Here is a 15,324-nt window from a genome sequence, read left to right on the forward strand (position 1 = left end):
CATGTACAGTGCGGGTAAGCATTCGTTGTAAATGGTATCTGCTCAACTCCACTACATACAGGTGAGACGCTTGATTATGGTAGCGCTGCCTTTAAAAACCATTTATTTATTTATTTATTCATTTCTTTGTTTGTCAACAAAACGCCTGGAGGAGATGTACGAAACGACTTATTGAATAACATCGATTCCTAGGTTTCCACGTTCTGCTCCGAAATTTGGAAACAATTTGTATTTGCTTGGTCGATTGCATCATGTACATGTACGATATAAAAGCAGAAGGATTACACGACAACTTGAAACCGTTTTACGTTGTCTATACTGTTGTTTTTTTTATTCCATACACCATATGTAACATGACATGTGGCCCAGGAAGCAAAATACCGGTGAAGATATCCATGCAATGAATAAATAAATCAATAATAAAAACAAATAGATTTAGAACAAGTGTGACGAAGCTGTTGTCTTCATATTTTGCTGTTACACGAAGTAGTAAATGAAACTCTGTAATACTTTTTCATATTCTTATTTAACTACTTAATTTCCAGTTGGTTCCCGCGCCTCTCCCTTTCCGTTTCTATCTCTACCTCATGCAGTCACCAGCCACCTTATCTATGTTTACATTAGACGCAGTTATATGACTATCATAAAGGCATGTCATTCAACTAAGTTACTCTACAAAACATTCCCCGTTCCTTATTCACTCATGGCTGTCAGTTACTAACATTACACAAGCACCCCTCAATCTGTTGTTCCGCATTGGTTTCCATTGAGGCAGCAAATGTCCTTTAGTTGAGGTAACGCGCGTTATACATTCAACAAGAATTACAAATCTGTTCAGAGGGATATTTTGTAGAGAAGCTTCGCGGGGTTGGTCCAGATTCTTAGAAGTTTGATTATACTCTGCAATGAGCACTTCTGTCATCTTGGGTGGTTCCATAGCTTATTGTGAGCACCCAAAATGGTTGTTACGATCTCAGACCATTATGGTAATGTTGTAACAAAAGACAGGAACTTTGAGAGCGCCCGTTGCCATGGTGATGCCTGTAGTTACTCCTGAAGTATTTTAGCTGCACTTAAAATTATATGATGGTGTTTGGCCGGGTTAAGTAGCAAATATTTGACTTTATATGTAAGTTTACATGTTATTACTATTCCAGGCGACTTCAGATCACACTTGTAAGAGACACCCACTCATTATGGTCTTCAGTCTATTGACAATATGTTTTTCTGCCACGTTGATGAGTGATAGAGTTTCCACTCTGGCTATACGAGGTGAAAAGGTATAGATTATCACATAACTTACTTGACTGTGATATGAAAAGACGTCTCGTTTGGGTACCCGTACATATATCAATTTAATAATGTTAATGTTGTCCGATACATGGTAATGTCAGTGTCATGAAAGACGTTCCGTCTTAAAATTTGATAGAATTTGGCAGGGTGATTATGATATCTGAAAGAATGTATGCTTTTTTTGTTTTTTACACAGTACATAAACCTACATTTAATTTTACTAAATAAGTTACTATTACAGAGAGTTCTGACACATTGTGTTTGGTCATTTTAGCTTAACGAAGACAATCCGTCACTTGATTTGTGGGCAAACAAATGGGCAACATTCATTGACCGCATGGATGTAAACGGCGATGGAAAGATGGATGAATACGAATACGTTAATATGACGGCATGCAGATTTGGAGCAATAACGAAGTCCGCCGAGAAGGAAGAGAAAATGAAAGCGCTCTTGAAGGAAAATTGGGACAAATGGTGGAATAGTTTTATGAACGGCGAACATTTAGAAAGCATTTCAGCAGGTGACTTTATTTCAATCGAAGATAAAACCAGAGCGAAAATGGTTGATATGCAACACTTGGTTATGGAAATGATATGGCCTCTTACGTTGTTCGAGCTGATGGATGCAGATGGGAATGACTATCTGAACAAGACAGAGTATGCCAATATTCTGAAGATTTTCCGTGCCCCATTTCCCTCGACTCTTTTCTCTGAGGTAGATACCAACACTGACGGCGCTATAAGCAAAAGTGAAATGATAATAAAGGAGTTAGCCTGGGTAATAGATAACAGTGTGGAGGGGGCAGATTTTTATGGGAAAATACGGTAATTCCACGTCTACCACTTTGTTGCCACGGGCAACATAAAGCGCGAATTTGAGCATAGGTATTACAAATCAGAGAAAAATAAACTTGATGTCTGTTCACTCCAAAAGTGAAATAGATTTTAATATGTAATACCATGTTTTATTAATTTTGATCGTTAGCGAAAATGCAATTGCTGCTTCAGTAAACTGAAAAGTCGGTGCGCCATAATGACAGACACACACAAAGACAGTCAAACATACAGAAGAACAGATTGATGGTTACTGCCTTTTAAAATTATTTTTTCAATTTTAAATATCTTTTTCAGAAACAAACATTTTGTAAAATGAATCTGTATGATTGATATTTCTATTTGGCACCAATGTTAAGTCTCGTAAATGGTTTTATAATCATTGAAAAGTGAGTTCAAACTTGTCATAAAAATTAACGATTCGCTATGGCGTTTTATCACATTAATGACACGTGTAATTGTTTCAAAATATCTCGCTATCTCACGAAGGGTTATTTCATTAATTCCTGTGCTGATCATCGACGACGGAAGCAAAAACAGTGTCACCCCTACCGCAATTATACACATTGCTACAATGGTACCGATATTAATGACACTGTAACAGAAGTGCAAGATAACCGAACTTGTTAATTATAGGGATGTGAGTAGTAGAACATTGATCTACCTCGCGTCATCACTGAAATACCTTAAAACCAATTATATTTTGATATGGGCCTCCTAAGTAAGAATGATGCATTTTGGTGTTAGAAGGTCAGTGATCACCTCCAGGAACCGTCTACGTTAAGTCCGAAAATGCACACCAACCAAAATCTGGGCAATGATTCTGTTCTCAGATGAAAGCAGGTGTAGCGTTGTCAGAGGTAATTGAGGAACAGCTGATAAAAATTATCCTCCCAATTAGCTGACAGGACGCACGCCAAATAAGCCATGGTAAAAGGTGTGTTTTGGCTACTGTGGTGTAGGCAAACTGGCAGTGGTCAACGTGAACCTCAACGCATTGCAGTGAATTCACGTGGAAAATAACAGATTTGTCTGTCTGGTGTAATTAAACTACCCCACCCCTACCCACCCTTTTAACGCTGGTTGAACAGCAGAGGGGGTTTACTTCTGGGTTCTGTTCAATATTCATAAGCCATTATTACTGTTCATTTAATATAACACATCACATATTTTGACAATTATCAGCAATAATCGATACACAATCATTGTATAATGGTTGTTAATTCAATGCATATACTTGCATGTTACAAAGTTGAACAACACGCTATATCCGATCAACACCAGACGTCGTCATAACATGTATTGCGCTATTTTTCCATTATTCGTGCGTCGATCAACGACGTCTGAATAATGCACGGAGTCATTTCGAACCGCAAAGTAAATCGAAATGTTTAATTTTCTTTAATCTTTAATGTATAAGTGCGCTATTCGCTTTTTTGTTCAATCCATACACACTGGCTAGCACGTACACTTAAAGGGATAAAAACGTTCTGACCAAAAATGAATTTTCCTGAAGTAAACAACAATTTTCCAAAACTTACCAATGGTTAATGGATCAATTTTTATATTCAAAGTTAGTCCCTGTTTTTTTCTAAAATTGTTTTGTTATATTTTCTTAAGAAATTATAACAGAGTAAAGCCATCAATGGAGGTCACGTGGTCTAAAAACAAGCTCAGATATCAGAATAATAGCTATAACTGCCGTTTTCGTAGTACAACATAATATATTATATTTCTATGAGTTGTTCACAATGTTTTATTGTGAAATATAGATCCCATACTAATATTTTTTGTCCCTTTAAAACTGTATGTCTAATAAAAAGGAAAAGTGATTTTTTACATTCATCATTCATCTTAATGTTGGATAGAAACGTCATTGTTCATGACATCTGTTTTAGTCTTCAACAAAATGTGGGCACTGCATGTTATAAGACTGGTTATTGCATGTTTTACCGTTGGTTATAGATCCAATTCTGCAAACGACATCTGTTTCCCATACAAAAAGGGTGGACTTTCGGGATAACAGTAAATATGTTTTGTAAAAAAGATAAAAAAGTGATTTTTTGCATTCACCCGCCATGCAAATGTTAGATAAGAAAACATTGTTCACACAAACTATTTTGCTTTGCCTTAAAATACCACATAATGCGAGTGGGTTATAAAATCTCACTACCCGTATGTTCAAATTCTTTTCTTCATTTTAACACATGGGATACTTGCACGAGACACAAACATTCAATACGTAAAAATTTACATTTAGGTACCCAAGTTTTTACTAATTTTGTTGACACTGTAAGCACAATTCGCTATTACCAGTTTTAATGCTACATATTAAATAAAATGAAGTAAGACCAAAAGACGTATGTTTTATTAAGCATTGTTTTACCGCTGTGGTCACAATTATTTCTTGTAATTGCCTTGAAACATTAAATCGCTGACGTTTCTTTTCAAATATCTCTATTGCAAAAATAGAATTCAATATTCAAGTAAAGTTCCTTTTACACAGTCTAAAATATTTGAAAACGTTATTTTAAAAATAAAATATAAGAATAAACGTAATGTGGAAGCAAATAGGGGTGGGCCTACATGTTTTCTACATAAAAAAATAATTAAAAAAACACGTTTATGAACCGGCTTATCGCTGCATTGACATGCAAATTAACCTCATGTGACGGTGCCCTTTTCTGCCAAGTCACACACCTTGAAAACGGGTAGTGATCTTCCAGTGAATGCAGGATCATTCGGTGCCGAGTCTAGTAGTTGGGTAGGCCTGATTCCAAATATTTTTACCCATTCTTGTGGCCGGCCCGAATGTTTTGCTCATGCTCAAAACATTCGAAGTGCATTCTAAAACTCATTTTGGGTTACGTTCACCATGGTTCAGGGGTTGGTTTTTACTTTGATAGTCGTGTCACGTGCGCCCTGTCTCAGCGGAAACTGTGCATGCGTTATCTAAACGTTAAAATGACATTTCGGTACTTTTTAAATGGCAAGTCTCATTTTAAATTTGACATCGCAATGAAATGTGTTCAGGTATGCATCTTGTGGAGATGTTGCTATTGTGTTACATACTGGTACCTTGTTGTAAGAAAAATGGGTGCATTTTTTACTGTCATCCACTTTTGGGCTAAAGGTTCAACATGGTTCAGGAGTTCCTTTAACTTTGATAGTCGGGTCACGTGCGCCATGTTGCAGTTTGCAAAGAAGAATGAAAAAAAGAGGAAACTGTCCATGTTACCCGGTATATGTAGCATTCTAGGCTAAAGAAAAGCTGACAGTAAATCTGAAGTCTGACTGGAAAAGACGATGTTGAAAATAGCCAAAGTTGTTCAAGCATGTCGTGGACTAGCGAAAACTACATGTATACAATTAAGCCAGACATTGACAAGTATCAAAACCACTCGGATATCTATGACCCCTTACCAACCTGCTTTGGCTGCAAGTAACGAAGCCTGTATCCTTTCTGTACGGGGACTGACGAACCGAACTTTGCGTTTGAAAAAAGTAAGTACTCCACCAAAGCAATTCCTTTTCTTTAAGCTGTATGGATAACGAGTTATTCATTAATAATTGTTAAAATAAATTCGGCGGACATGAGCGTGTATATTGTTGAATCTAGTGAAGCATTAAAAACAACCACGGCAGTGAGTTGCCTTGTTTCCCTCTAAGTACTTTGTTCTAGCCCTGGCAAACGAATAAGGTAGAGTTAGGTTGTTGTAAACCAAATGTGCCAGAACTCTTACCTCAGAACTTTGGGATCCTCAGCATCTACTTTAGCTGGCAATGTTTTTATACCTGAAATACATGATTGTGATTTTTGTTTTAACAATGAGTGATGGCACCTGACGAATTTGTCTTCCATCAACAAATGTACACACACACACACACATACAAACATACAAACACACACACATACATACACAATTACACGCACATGAGTACACATGCACACAAACATGAGTGCAAGTACATGCACCCACGCACAAACGCCACACATGAACCCAAATACACATGGATTTTTGTACTGACCGTACTTACCAAGTACAAGCACGGTTTGTTACGCTCCCTAAGCACAATACTTTTAACTGCCGTAAATGTTTGTGTTAAAGAAGTCTGGGTATACATTTATTTCCACCACCTATAACTGGTCCTGGTTTCACCTTGCCTTGAAAACCTTTCAGATGCCGATGGATTACCCACTGGTAACTGGATCAGACCATTGGAAGCGAAAGATGCGCACTGTATTCAAGCGCTTAGACGTCAATGGCGACGGATACATTACAGAGGAAGACTTTCTGATGGCTGCTATACGAGCTGCGCGGTATTTAGGTCTCAATGGTAACACTGTGTTTTAAGATGTATTTCGGGGCATATCTCCTAAGAAGGGGATAAAAAAAAAAGGTTCAACTAAAGGTCTACTTTGGATTTCATTATCCCCTCTTTTTAATACCTCTCGCTTAAATTCTGCTCATTTTGTTCACCTTAGGGGCTGACGACAGAATTGGGGGTGGGGGTGGGGGCGGGTATCAACCTGGTTTTGACGTCAATGGTGTAGTGTAGTTCTCCGCTCATTGTGCATTGTATTGAAGCAGAGAAGTCAAAGGTGATCAGCACGATTTACCGTTGTTGGAGCTCAGCAGTTGTACCTGTGGCTCCAATACCCAGTTGATGACCCCCCGCATCTCCCGTTAATCCAAAGACGAAGCAAATTAATTGCAGATAATTAAATATTACCGTTTTCATTTCCATGCTCCAGAAACTAACGTCCTATATAAGAGCATACCGATATATGTTTGATTTGTATGGGTGGTACCTTGGTATGGAAGAAAAATGAAGGAACCGAAAAGGATCATTGACTTAATTTGTGAAGTACATACACTGTAATAGTATATGTGAAACCTATTTTGGTGACGTTATTGCTGCTCTAACATCATTAACCTAACATACATCTCTTATCGTTTTAGACGAGGAAACAGAACCAGTTTTGGAAATACGCCGTGAAGTCTGGAAAGCTTGGGCTACTAACAGTAAAACCGGCATGATATCAGAGGAAGAGCACAGAGAGAAAGCCATGTTACAATGTAATCAAAATAAGTTCCGACTGGAAATTTATCCTCAAATTTTACTGACGGGATTCGACAACATGGATAGCGATGGAGATGGCCGAATATCACAGAGGGAATTTGCCGCCTTTTACTACGGTATGAACGTCCCAGCCGAATATTCGAAGGATGTCTTTGATGTTCTAGACGAAAACAAAGATGGCTTTATTTCATTGGAGGAATATGCACAAGCGCATGCGGATTTTTTGTTCAGTGAGGATCCCAATAGCAAGTACACTGACTTTTTTGGTCCTCTAGTGCCATAATTTCGTTGCCGTACAGTACATGTACCGGTGCGACCATAAAAAATGACCAGGGCCTCGTATATCGAAAGCATCGCGTATTGCGAATCGTTATATCAAATAGAGGCTACAATGTATTATATGGAACGAGTATGGGCGAGTTATGGAATCGAGACGCTTGTGCACGATCGAAATGCACGATGCTTTCGAGATACGGGGCCTTTCTGTCATTAGATCGCGATCGGGTTTTAGCCTCTCGTTAGTTATGAGTGCTGTTTCACGAAGCTCGCGATATTTTGCGTATTCCTGTGAGATATATAACATGCGTTATATGCTAATATGTCCTGTATGTATTATACAATAGTATAATACAATAGATCATGAAAAATACAAATGTGATTGAGCCATTAGTTAAAGATTTTGGAAAATGCACCTATTAAGTAGGTGACGTGAACTTTTACATCGGCCACCAGAGGCGCTGTAACATATGTAGCACGTTGTTTCGTAATCACCTTTGCATCTTTGTTGTCATTTGCCAATAGTGCGGTCATTTCAGTGTCATCTCATCGTGTGGTACTTGATGCAATGTTTCTATGAAATTAAATATATAGCTATAATACTTACACAACATTCGGCAACTTAAAGATTATGTACACAGTAACGGGGCGGCCAGAAAAGCAATTGTCTAAAAGGAAAACGTACATGTCGACTATATATATATATATATATATATATATATATATATATATGTGTGTGTGTGTGTGTGTGACTTTATACTAATATCACCTTACTAATGAACTACGAATAGGTGACGACGGTTTACCAAATCTTTCATATCGAAATAAATAAACAACTAAATATGTACATATCCAAAGTGTTCTACGCGTTTTTCCTTATTACATCGTGAAGAGAACAACCTGACCGCACCCAGAAGTGGTGTGCACCCGCTTTTATAGTGAGCGTTGACAAAATGTACTCAAATATTCATGACCCTATTACAGCGACATTGCGGTAGCTGTGATAACGTGATATATTTGTTGATGTCGATAACGGCCGTAATTGAACTATGAGTAAAAGTGAAATGTAAAAAAGGCAAATACACTTCCAAGATTTCTATGGCGAATGTTTGACCATATCACAGAAGATCGATGGTTTTGTCAGAGGGTGGGCCGGGACTACCCTGAGTGCCAGAGCAACGTGAAAGTTAGTTTGTTTAATATTTAATATACCTTGGAGTCACTTTCACTAGCTCTGACGAACAGCCACAATCTGACACCCTGAGCTTCAAAGATAACTTGACACTAACCTCTTCACTGTAGTCTATCTTCATCGTGTCAAGTTACCTCTGACGAAAATAGTTTGACCTAGTTTATATAAGCCAATCGAATCCATGTTTCAAAAATTTTCACCAAAGATTGGTGAAAACGCTGATTGGTTGAAAGTCCAGAATTATGTCAAATGAGAAAATTGTATTTTGTTGCGTCTGCATAACCGTCAATCGGTAATCCTCGGCCGATTCCGCAAGCGTTTTTCCTTATTACATCGTGAAGAGAACAACCTGACCGCACCCAGAAGTGGTGTGCACCCGCTTTTATAGTGAGCGTTGACAAAATGTACTCAAATATTCATGACCCTATTACAGCGACATTGCGGTAGCTGTGATAACGTGATATATTTGTTGATGTCGATAACGGCCGTAATTGAACTATGAGTAAAAGTGAAATGTAAAAAAGGCAAATACACTTCCAAGATTTCTATGGCGAATGTTTGACCATATCACAGAAGATCGATGGTTTTGTCAGAGGGTGGGCCGGGACTACCCTGAGTGCCAGAGCAACGTGAAAGTTAGTTTGTTTAATATTTAATATACCTTGGAGTCACTTTCACTAGCTCTGACGAACAGCCACAATCTGACACCCTGAGCTTCAAAGATAACTTGACACTAACCTCTTCACTGTAGTCTATCTTCATCGTGTCAAGTTACCTCTGACGAAAATAGTTTGACCTAGTTTATATAAGCCAATCGAATCCATGTTTCAAAAATTTTCACCAAAGATTGGTGAAAACGCTGATTGGTTGAAAGTCCAGAATTATGTCAAATGAGAAAATTGTATTTTGTTGCGTCTGCATAACCGTCAATCGGTAATCCTCGGCTGATTCCGCAAGCGATACTAACAACAAAGTAATTGTCGAGTGCGGAGACATCCGAGTAGTTCCGAGTGCAAAACCGTGCACAAAGAAAGCATGGCGTCTCCTACGAGTGCCTACGTAAAAGAATGGGTTAAGTTATCTCTTGATTCTTTACAAAATATGAGTATAACGGAATTGAAACCAGAGCAGTTTGAGGCCCTGCATCATTATCTACTGAGGGATGGTGTATTTTGGGCGTGCTGTCCACAGGTTACGGCAAGTCCCTGATATTCAGCCTTATCTTTGATTGGTCCGGATTTGAACAAAGCGCGCTTTGACTCGTTCGCGTTCATTGGCTAAATCGTTCAATGAGTCATTGAGTGCGGGCTTTAATTTTGATTGGCAGGCGGCGCAGGCAATCGAATATGGTCAGAGGTAACTTGACACGATGAAGATAGACTACAGTGAAGAGGTTAGTGTCAAGTTATCTCTGAAGCTCAGGGTGCAATCTGAAGGCGTTCTTCTTTAAAATTTTGCCTGGGGCGCAACCATATTTGGAAGTCATGCGTCACAGCTGTGTCCGCCTGGATACATATTTGGAAGTCATAAGTCTCGTACGTCACAGGTTTAGCCGCCTGGCCGCTGTGCACTAGAGCCTGGTATTGCGATATGCGTTATATATGAAATCAAGATCGAGCTGGCAATACCGGAATCTAGAACCTAGGGTAGGCGGGACTGGAAAACAATACTGACTTTTAAATAACTCTGAAAGAACAATAGCTTTATTTTCGGGATTTTTCCTTTTGCCATTTTGTACTAAATATGGTGAACTGCCACAAAAGGTGTCGTTTGACAAATAATACCTATTTTTGGCAAGTAGACTAAGTAGACTACTAAAATATTTTGATGAGTAGATTTAGGTCCCTTAATAGACTGAAATATCACTAGAGTAGATTTTGTTTGGTCTACTTGCCAAATGATTGAGTTCTTTGAGCATATCGTGACCAAGAGCATTTATTTCTATGGCAAAAGTTTTTTGCGCATCGCACATACGGTTTGTGAACCCAGCTATTATTCTTCTTAAAAATTGTTTGATACAGCTCACTCAACCATGTGTAGTCAGTTGAATCCGATTTCGGCAGGCTAAGCTTAGCCAAATAACTTCATTAGACGTTTCGTAGCATGGGGGCCTGGAAATGGTACTATTTTATTACATTCCGGTACCTTGTTGTAAGAAAAAGGGACTACTTTTTGTAGTCACTCATTTTTGGGTAACATGTTCACCATGGTTCAGCGACTTTTGTTTTTACTTTGATAGTCGTGTCACGTGCGCCCTGTCTCAGAGGAAACTGTGCATGCGTTATCTAGTATTGGTAAACGTTAAAAGGAAACGCCGGTATTTTTTAAATGGCAAGTCTTATTTTAAATTTGACATCGCAATAAAATTCAGGTCTTTTTCTTGCGGAGATGTTGCTATTGTGTTACATACTGGTACCTTGTTGTAAGAAAATGGGTGCATTTTTTACTGTCATCCACTTTGGGCTAGAAGTTCAACATGGTTCAGGAGTTCCTTTTACTTTGCTAGTCGGGTCACGTGCACCATGCTGCAGTTTGCAAATAAGGATGAAAAGAAGTAAAATGTACATGTTATGTACAGCATTCTAAGCGATCATTAAAAGAAAAGCTGGTACATTTTAAATCTCAAGTCTGATCGGAAATAACGATGTTGAAAATAGCGAAAGTTGTTCAAGCATGTCGTGGACTAGCGAGAATTATTCAATCAAGCCAGGGATTGACAAGTATCACAACCACTCGGATATTTATGACCCCTTTCCAATCTAGTTTGGCTGCAAGTAACGAAACATGTATCCTTCCTGTCCGGGGACTGACGAACCGAACTTTGCGTTTGAAAAAAGTGAGTACTCCACCAAAGCAATTCCTTTTCTTTAAGCTGCATGAGCAACGAGTTGTTGATTAATAATTGTTACAATAAATTAGGCGGACATGTGCGTGTATGTTGTTGAATCTAGCGAGGCATAAAAAACAACCACGGCAGTGAGTTCTAGCCCTGGCAAAGGAATAAGGTAGAGTGAGGTTGTTGTAAACCAAATGTGCCGGAACTTTTACCTCAGAACTCTGGGATCCTCTACTTTAGCTGGCAATGATTTTATACCTGAAGTACATGATTGTGATTTTTGCCTTATCAATGAGTGGTGTCACCTGACGCATTTGTTTTCCATCAACAAATGTACACACACACACAAATACAAACATACAAACACACACACACACACATACACAATTACACGCACATGAGTACACACACAAACATGAGTGCAAGTACATGCACCCACGCACAAACGCCACACATGAACCCAAATACACATGGATTTTTGTACTGACCGTACTTACCAAGTACAAGCACGGTTTGTTACGCTCCCTAAGCACAATACTTTCAACTGCCGTAAATGTTTGTGTTAAAGAAGTCTGGGTATACATTTATTTCCACCACCTATAACTGGTCCAGGTTTCACTATGAAAACCTTCCAGATGCCGATGGATTACCCACTGGTAACTGGATCAGACCATTGGAAGCGAAAGATGCGCACTGTATTTAAGCGCTTAGACGTCAATGGCGACGGATACATTACAGAAGAAGACTCTCTGATGGCTGCTAGACGAGCTGCTCAGTACTTGGGTCTCAATGGTAACACTGTGTTTTAATTTACATGTATTTCGAGGCATATTTCCTAAGAAGGAGATCAAAAACTAGGTTCAACTAAAGTTCCACCTTGGATTTCATTGCCCCCTCTTTTTAATGCCTCTCGCTTATATTCTGCTCATTTTGTTCACTTTAGGGGCTGACGACTGAATTGGGGGGGGGGGGGGGGGGTACAACCTGGTATTGATGTCAATGGTACGGCGTAGTGTAGCTCTCCGCTCATCGTGCATTGTATTGCAGCAGAAAAGTCAAAGGTGTTCAGCACGATCTACCGTTGGTGGAGCTCAGCAGTTGTACCTGTGGCTACAATACCAAAGTAATGTTCCCCCACCTCCCGTTAACCCAAAGACGACGCAAATTAACTGCAGTTAATTAAATATTATCGTTTTCATTTCCATGCTCCAGAAATTAACGTCCTATCTAAGAACATACCGATGTATGTTTGATTTGCATGGGTGGTACCGTGGTATGGCAAAAAAGAAAAAATAATAAATAAAAAAAAAAATAATAATAGAAATAAAAAATAAAACAAAAATAAAAAAAAAAAAAATAAAAAAAATGATCAGAAAAGGATCATTGACTTAATTTGTGAAGCACATACAGTGTATTAGTATATGTGAAACCGATTTTGGTGACGTTATGGGTGATCTTACATCATTAATCTAACAGACATCTCTTATCATTTTAGATGAGGAAACAGAACCAGTTTTGGAAGTACGCCGAGAAGTCTGGAAAGCCTGGGCTACTAACAGTAAAACCGGCATGATATCAGAGGAAGAGCACAGAGAGAAAATCATGTCACAATGTAATCAAAATAAGTTTCGATTGGAACTCTATCCGCAAATTGTACTGACGGGATTCGACAACATGGACAGCGATGGAGATGGCCGAATATCAAAGAGGGAATTTGCCGCCTTTTACTACGGTATAAACGTCCCAGCCGAATATTCGAAGGATGTCTTTGATGTTCTAGACGAAAACAAGGATGGCTTCATTTCATTGGAGGAATATGCCCAAGCGCACGCGGATTTCTTCTTCAGTGAGGATCCCAATAGCAAGTACAATGACCTTTGTGGTCCACTAGTGCCATAATTTCGTTACCGTACAGTACATGTACCGGTGCGACCATAAAAAAGACCAAAGCATCGCGCATTGCCACCGTGGGCAAGCGTCTCAATTCCATAACTCGCCCATACTCGTCCCATATAATATATGGTAGCCGTTATTTGATATGGCTTTTTGCAATACGCAATGCTTTCGAGATACGGGGCCCAGCTGTCATTAGTTAGCTATCGGTTTTTAGCCTCTCGTTAGTTATGAGTGCCGTTTCACGAAGCTAGCGCTATTTTGCGTGTTCCTGTCAGATATAGAAAGAAAACATGCGTTATATGCTAATATGTTCTGTACGTATGTATAATACAATAGATCATGGAAAATACAAATGTAATTGAGGTATTACTTAAAACACCTATTTAGAAGATGACGTGAACTTTCAAATCGGCCACCAGAGGCACTACATAACACATGCAGCACGTTGTTTTGTAACCACATTTGCATCTTTGTTGTCATTTGCCAATAGTGCGGTCATTTCAGTGTCATCTCATCGCGTGGTACTTGATGCAAAGTTTCTATGAAATTAAATATATAGCTATAATAGTTACACAACATTCGGCAACTTAAAGATTACGTACACAGTAACGTGGCGGTCAGGAAAGCAATTGTCTAAAAGGAGAACGTACCTGTCGACTATATATATATATATATATATATATATATATATATATATAAGATGACTTTATACTAATATCACCTGACATTAATGAACGACGAATAGGTGACGACGGTTTACAAAATCTTTCATATCGAAATAAATAAACAACTAAATATGCACATATCCAAAATGTTCTTCGTGTCTTACCTAATTATATTCTGAGGGGAACAACCTGACCGCACCCAGAAGTGGTGTGCACCCGCTTTTATAGTGAGCGTTGACAAAATGAACTCAAATATTCATGACCCTATTACAGCGACATTGCGGTAGCTGTGATAACGTGATATATATTTGTTGATGTTGATAACGACCGTAATTGAACTATGAGTAAAAGTGAAATGTGAAAAAGCAAATACACTTCCAAGATTTCTATGGCGAATGTATGACCATGTATCACAGAGGATTGAGGGTTTTGTCAGAGGGTGGGGCGGGACTGGACAACAATACTGACTTTTAAATAACTCTGAAAGAACAATAACTTTGTTTTCGGGATTTTTCCTTTGCCATTTGTACTAAATGTGGTGAACTGCCACAAAATGTGTCGTTTGACAAATACAGTCTATTTTTGGCAAGTAGACTAAGTAGACCACTGAAATATTTTGATGAGTAGATTTAGGACCCTTAATAGGCTGAAATATCACTAGAGTAGTTTTTTTGGTCTACTTGCCAAATGATTGAGTTCTTTGAGCACATCGTGACCGAGAGCATTTATTTTTATGGCAGAAGTTTTTTGGGCATCGCACATACGGTTTGTGAACCCAGCTATTATTCTTCTTAAAAAAACATTTGTTTGATACAGCTCACTCAACCATGTGTAGTCATTTGAATCCGATTTCAGCAGGCTAAGCTTAGCCAAATAACTTCATTAGACGTTACATAGCATGGGAGCCTGGAAATGGTACTATTTTATTACATTCCGGTACCTTGTTGTAAGAAAAAAGGACAACTTTTTGTAGTCACTCATTTTTGGGTAACATGTTCACCATGGTTCAGCGACTTTGTTTTTCATGTTAAGGAGCTAAACGAACTTAGGAGCTAAACGCGTCGAAAAAATGAGACAAAACAGGCGCTTAGAAATGTGTTTAGGAGCTAAACACTGTTTTTCGATGTGTTTGGGGCGTAACTGCATGCCTGCATGCCTGAGTTATCCAGGAGAGTAAAGACTATAATCCCTGCAGTCATTTTGGTTTGAAAGTTTTTGTTATGGAGTTACGAGCCTCTAATTACAGA

At 38.7% G+C, this 15,324-nt stretch overlaps 3 protein-coding genes across 3 annotated transcripts; all 3 read left to right on the forward strand.

Moving 5' to 3' along the window:
• The first annotated feature begins 1,160 nt into the window (after positions 1-1,160).
• On the forward strand, positions 1,161-2,509 carry LOC112042022 (uncharacterized). The gene is made up of 2 exons (XM_024075901.2): positions 1,161-1,280; positions 1,568-2,509. Exons 1-2 carry the CDS (start codon positions 1,197-1,199, stop codon positions 2,120-2,122), a joined length of 639 nt encoding a protein of 212 aa, XP_023931669.2. The 5' UTR covers positions 1,161-1,196; the 3' UTR covers positions 2,123-2,509.
• Positions 2,510-6,359: 3,850 nt separating this feature from the next.
• On the forward strand, positions 6,360-7,495 carry LOC147761501 (sarcoplasmic calcium-binding protein-like). Its single transcript, XM_087013216.1, has 2 exons — positions 6,360-6,465; positions 7,092-7,495. The coding sequence occupies exons 1-2, from the start codon at positions 6,360-6,362 to the stop codon at positions 7,493-7,495; spliced, it is 510 nt and encodes a 169-aa protein (XP_086869342.1).
• Positions 7,496-12,136: 4,641 nt separating this feature from the next.
• LOC106152786 (sarcoplasmic calcium-binding protein-like) lies at positions 12,137-13,415 on the forward strand. The gene is made up of 2 exons (XM_013526517.2): positions 12,137-12,308; positions 13,012-13,415. The coding sequence occupies exons 1-2, from the start codon at positions 12,137-12,139 to the stop codon at positions 13,413-13,415; spliced, it is 576 nt and encodes a 191-aa protein (XP_013381971.2).
• The last annotated feature ends 1,909 nt before the right edge of the window (positions 13,416-15,324 follow it).

Source organism: Lingula anatina, chromosome 5 (genome assembly GCF_051362555.1).
Source record: "Lingula anatina isolate TDL-2025a chromosome 5, LinAna3.0, whole genome shotgun sequence".
In the NCBI taxonomy this organism is placed as follows: domain Eukaryota; kingdom Metazoa; phylum Brachiopoda; class Lingulata; order Lingulida; family Lingulidae; genus Lingula; species Lingula anatina.

What these genes read in the sequence shown, in the direction of transcription:
- LOC112042022 (XM_024075901.2), top strand. Translation starts at nt 1,197, where the DNA reads ATGGTCTTCAGTCTATTGACAATATGTTTTTCTGCCACGTTGATGAGT. An exon ending in TGGCTATACGAGGTGAAAAG is followed by an intron (nt 1,281 to 1,567) that starts GTATAGATTATC and finishes TGGTCATTTTAG; the next exon opens with CTTAACGAAGACAATCCGTC.
- LOC147761501 (XM_087013216.1), top strand. Translation starts at nt 6,360, where the DNA reads ATGCGCACTGTATTCAAGCGCTTAGACGTCAATGGCGACGGATACATT. An exon ending in GCGGTATTTAGGTCTCAATG is followed by an intron (nt 6,466 to 7,091) that starts GTAACACTGTGT and finishes TTATCGTTTTAG; the next exon opens with ACGAGGAAACAGAACCAGTT.
- LOC106152786 (XM_013526517.2), top strand. Translation starts at nt 12,137, where the DNA reads ATGAAAACCTTCCAGATGCCGATGGATTACCCACTGGTAACTGGATCA. An exon ending in TCAGTACTTGGGTCTCAATG is followed by an intron (nt 12,309 to 13,011) that starts GTAACACTGTGT and finishes TTATCATTTTAG; the next exon opens with ATGAGGAAACAGAACCAGTT.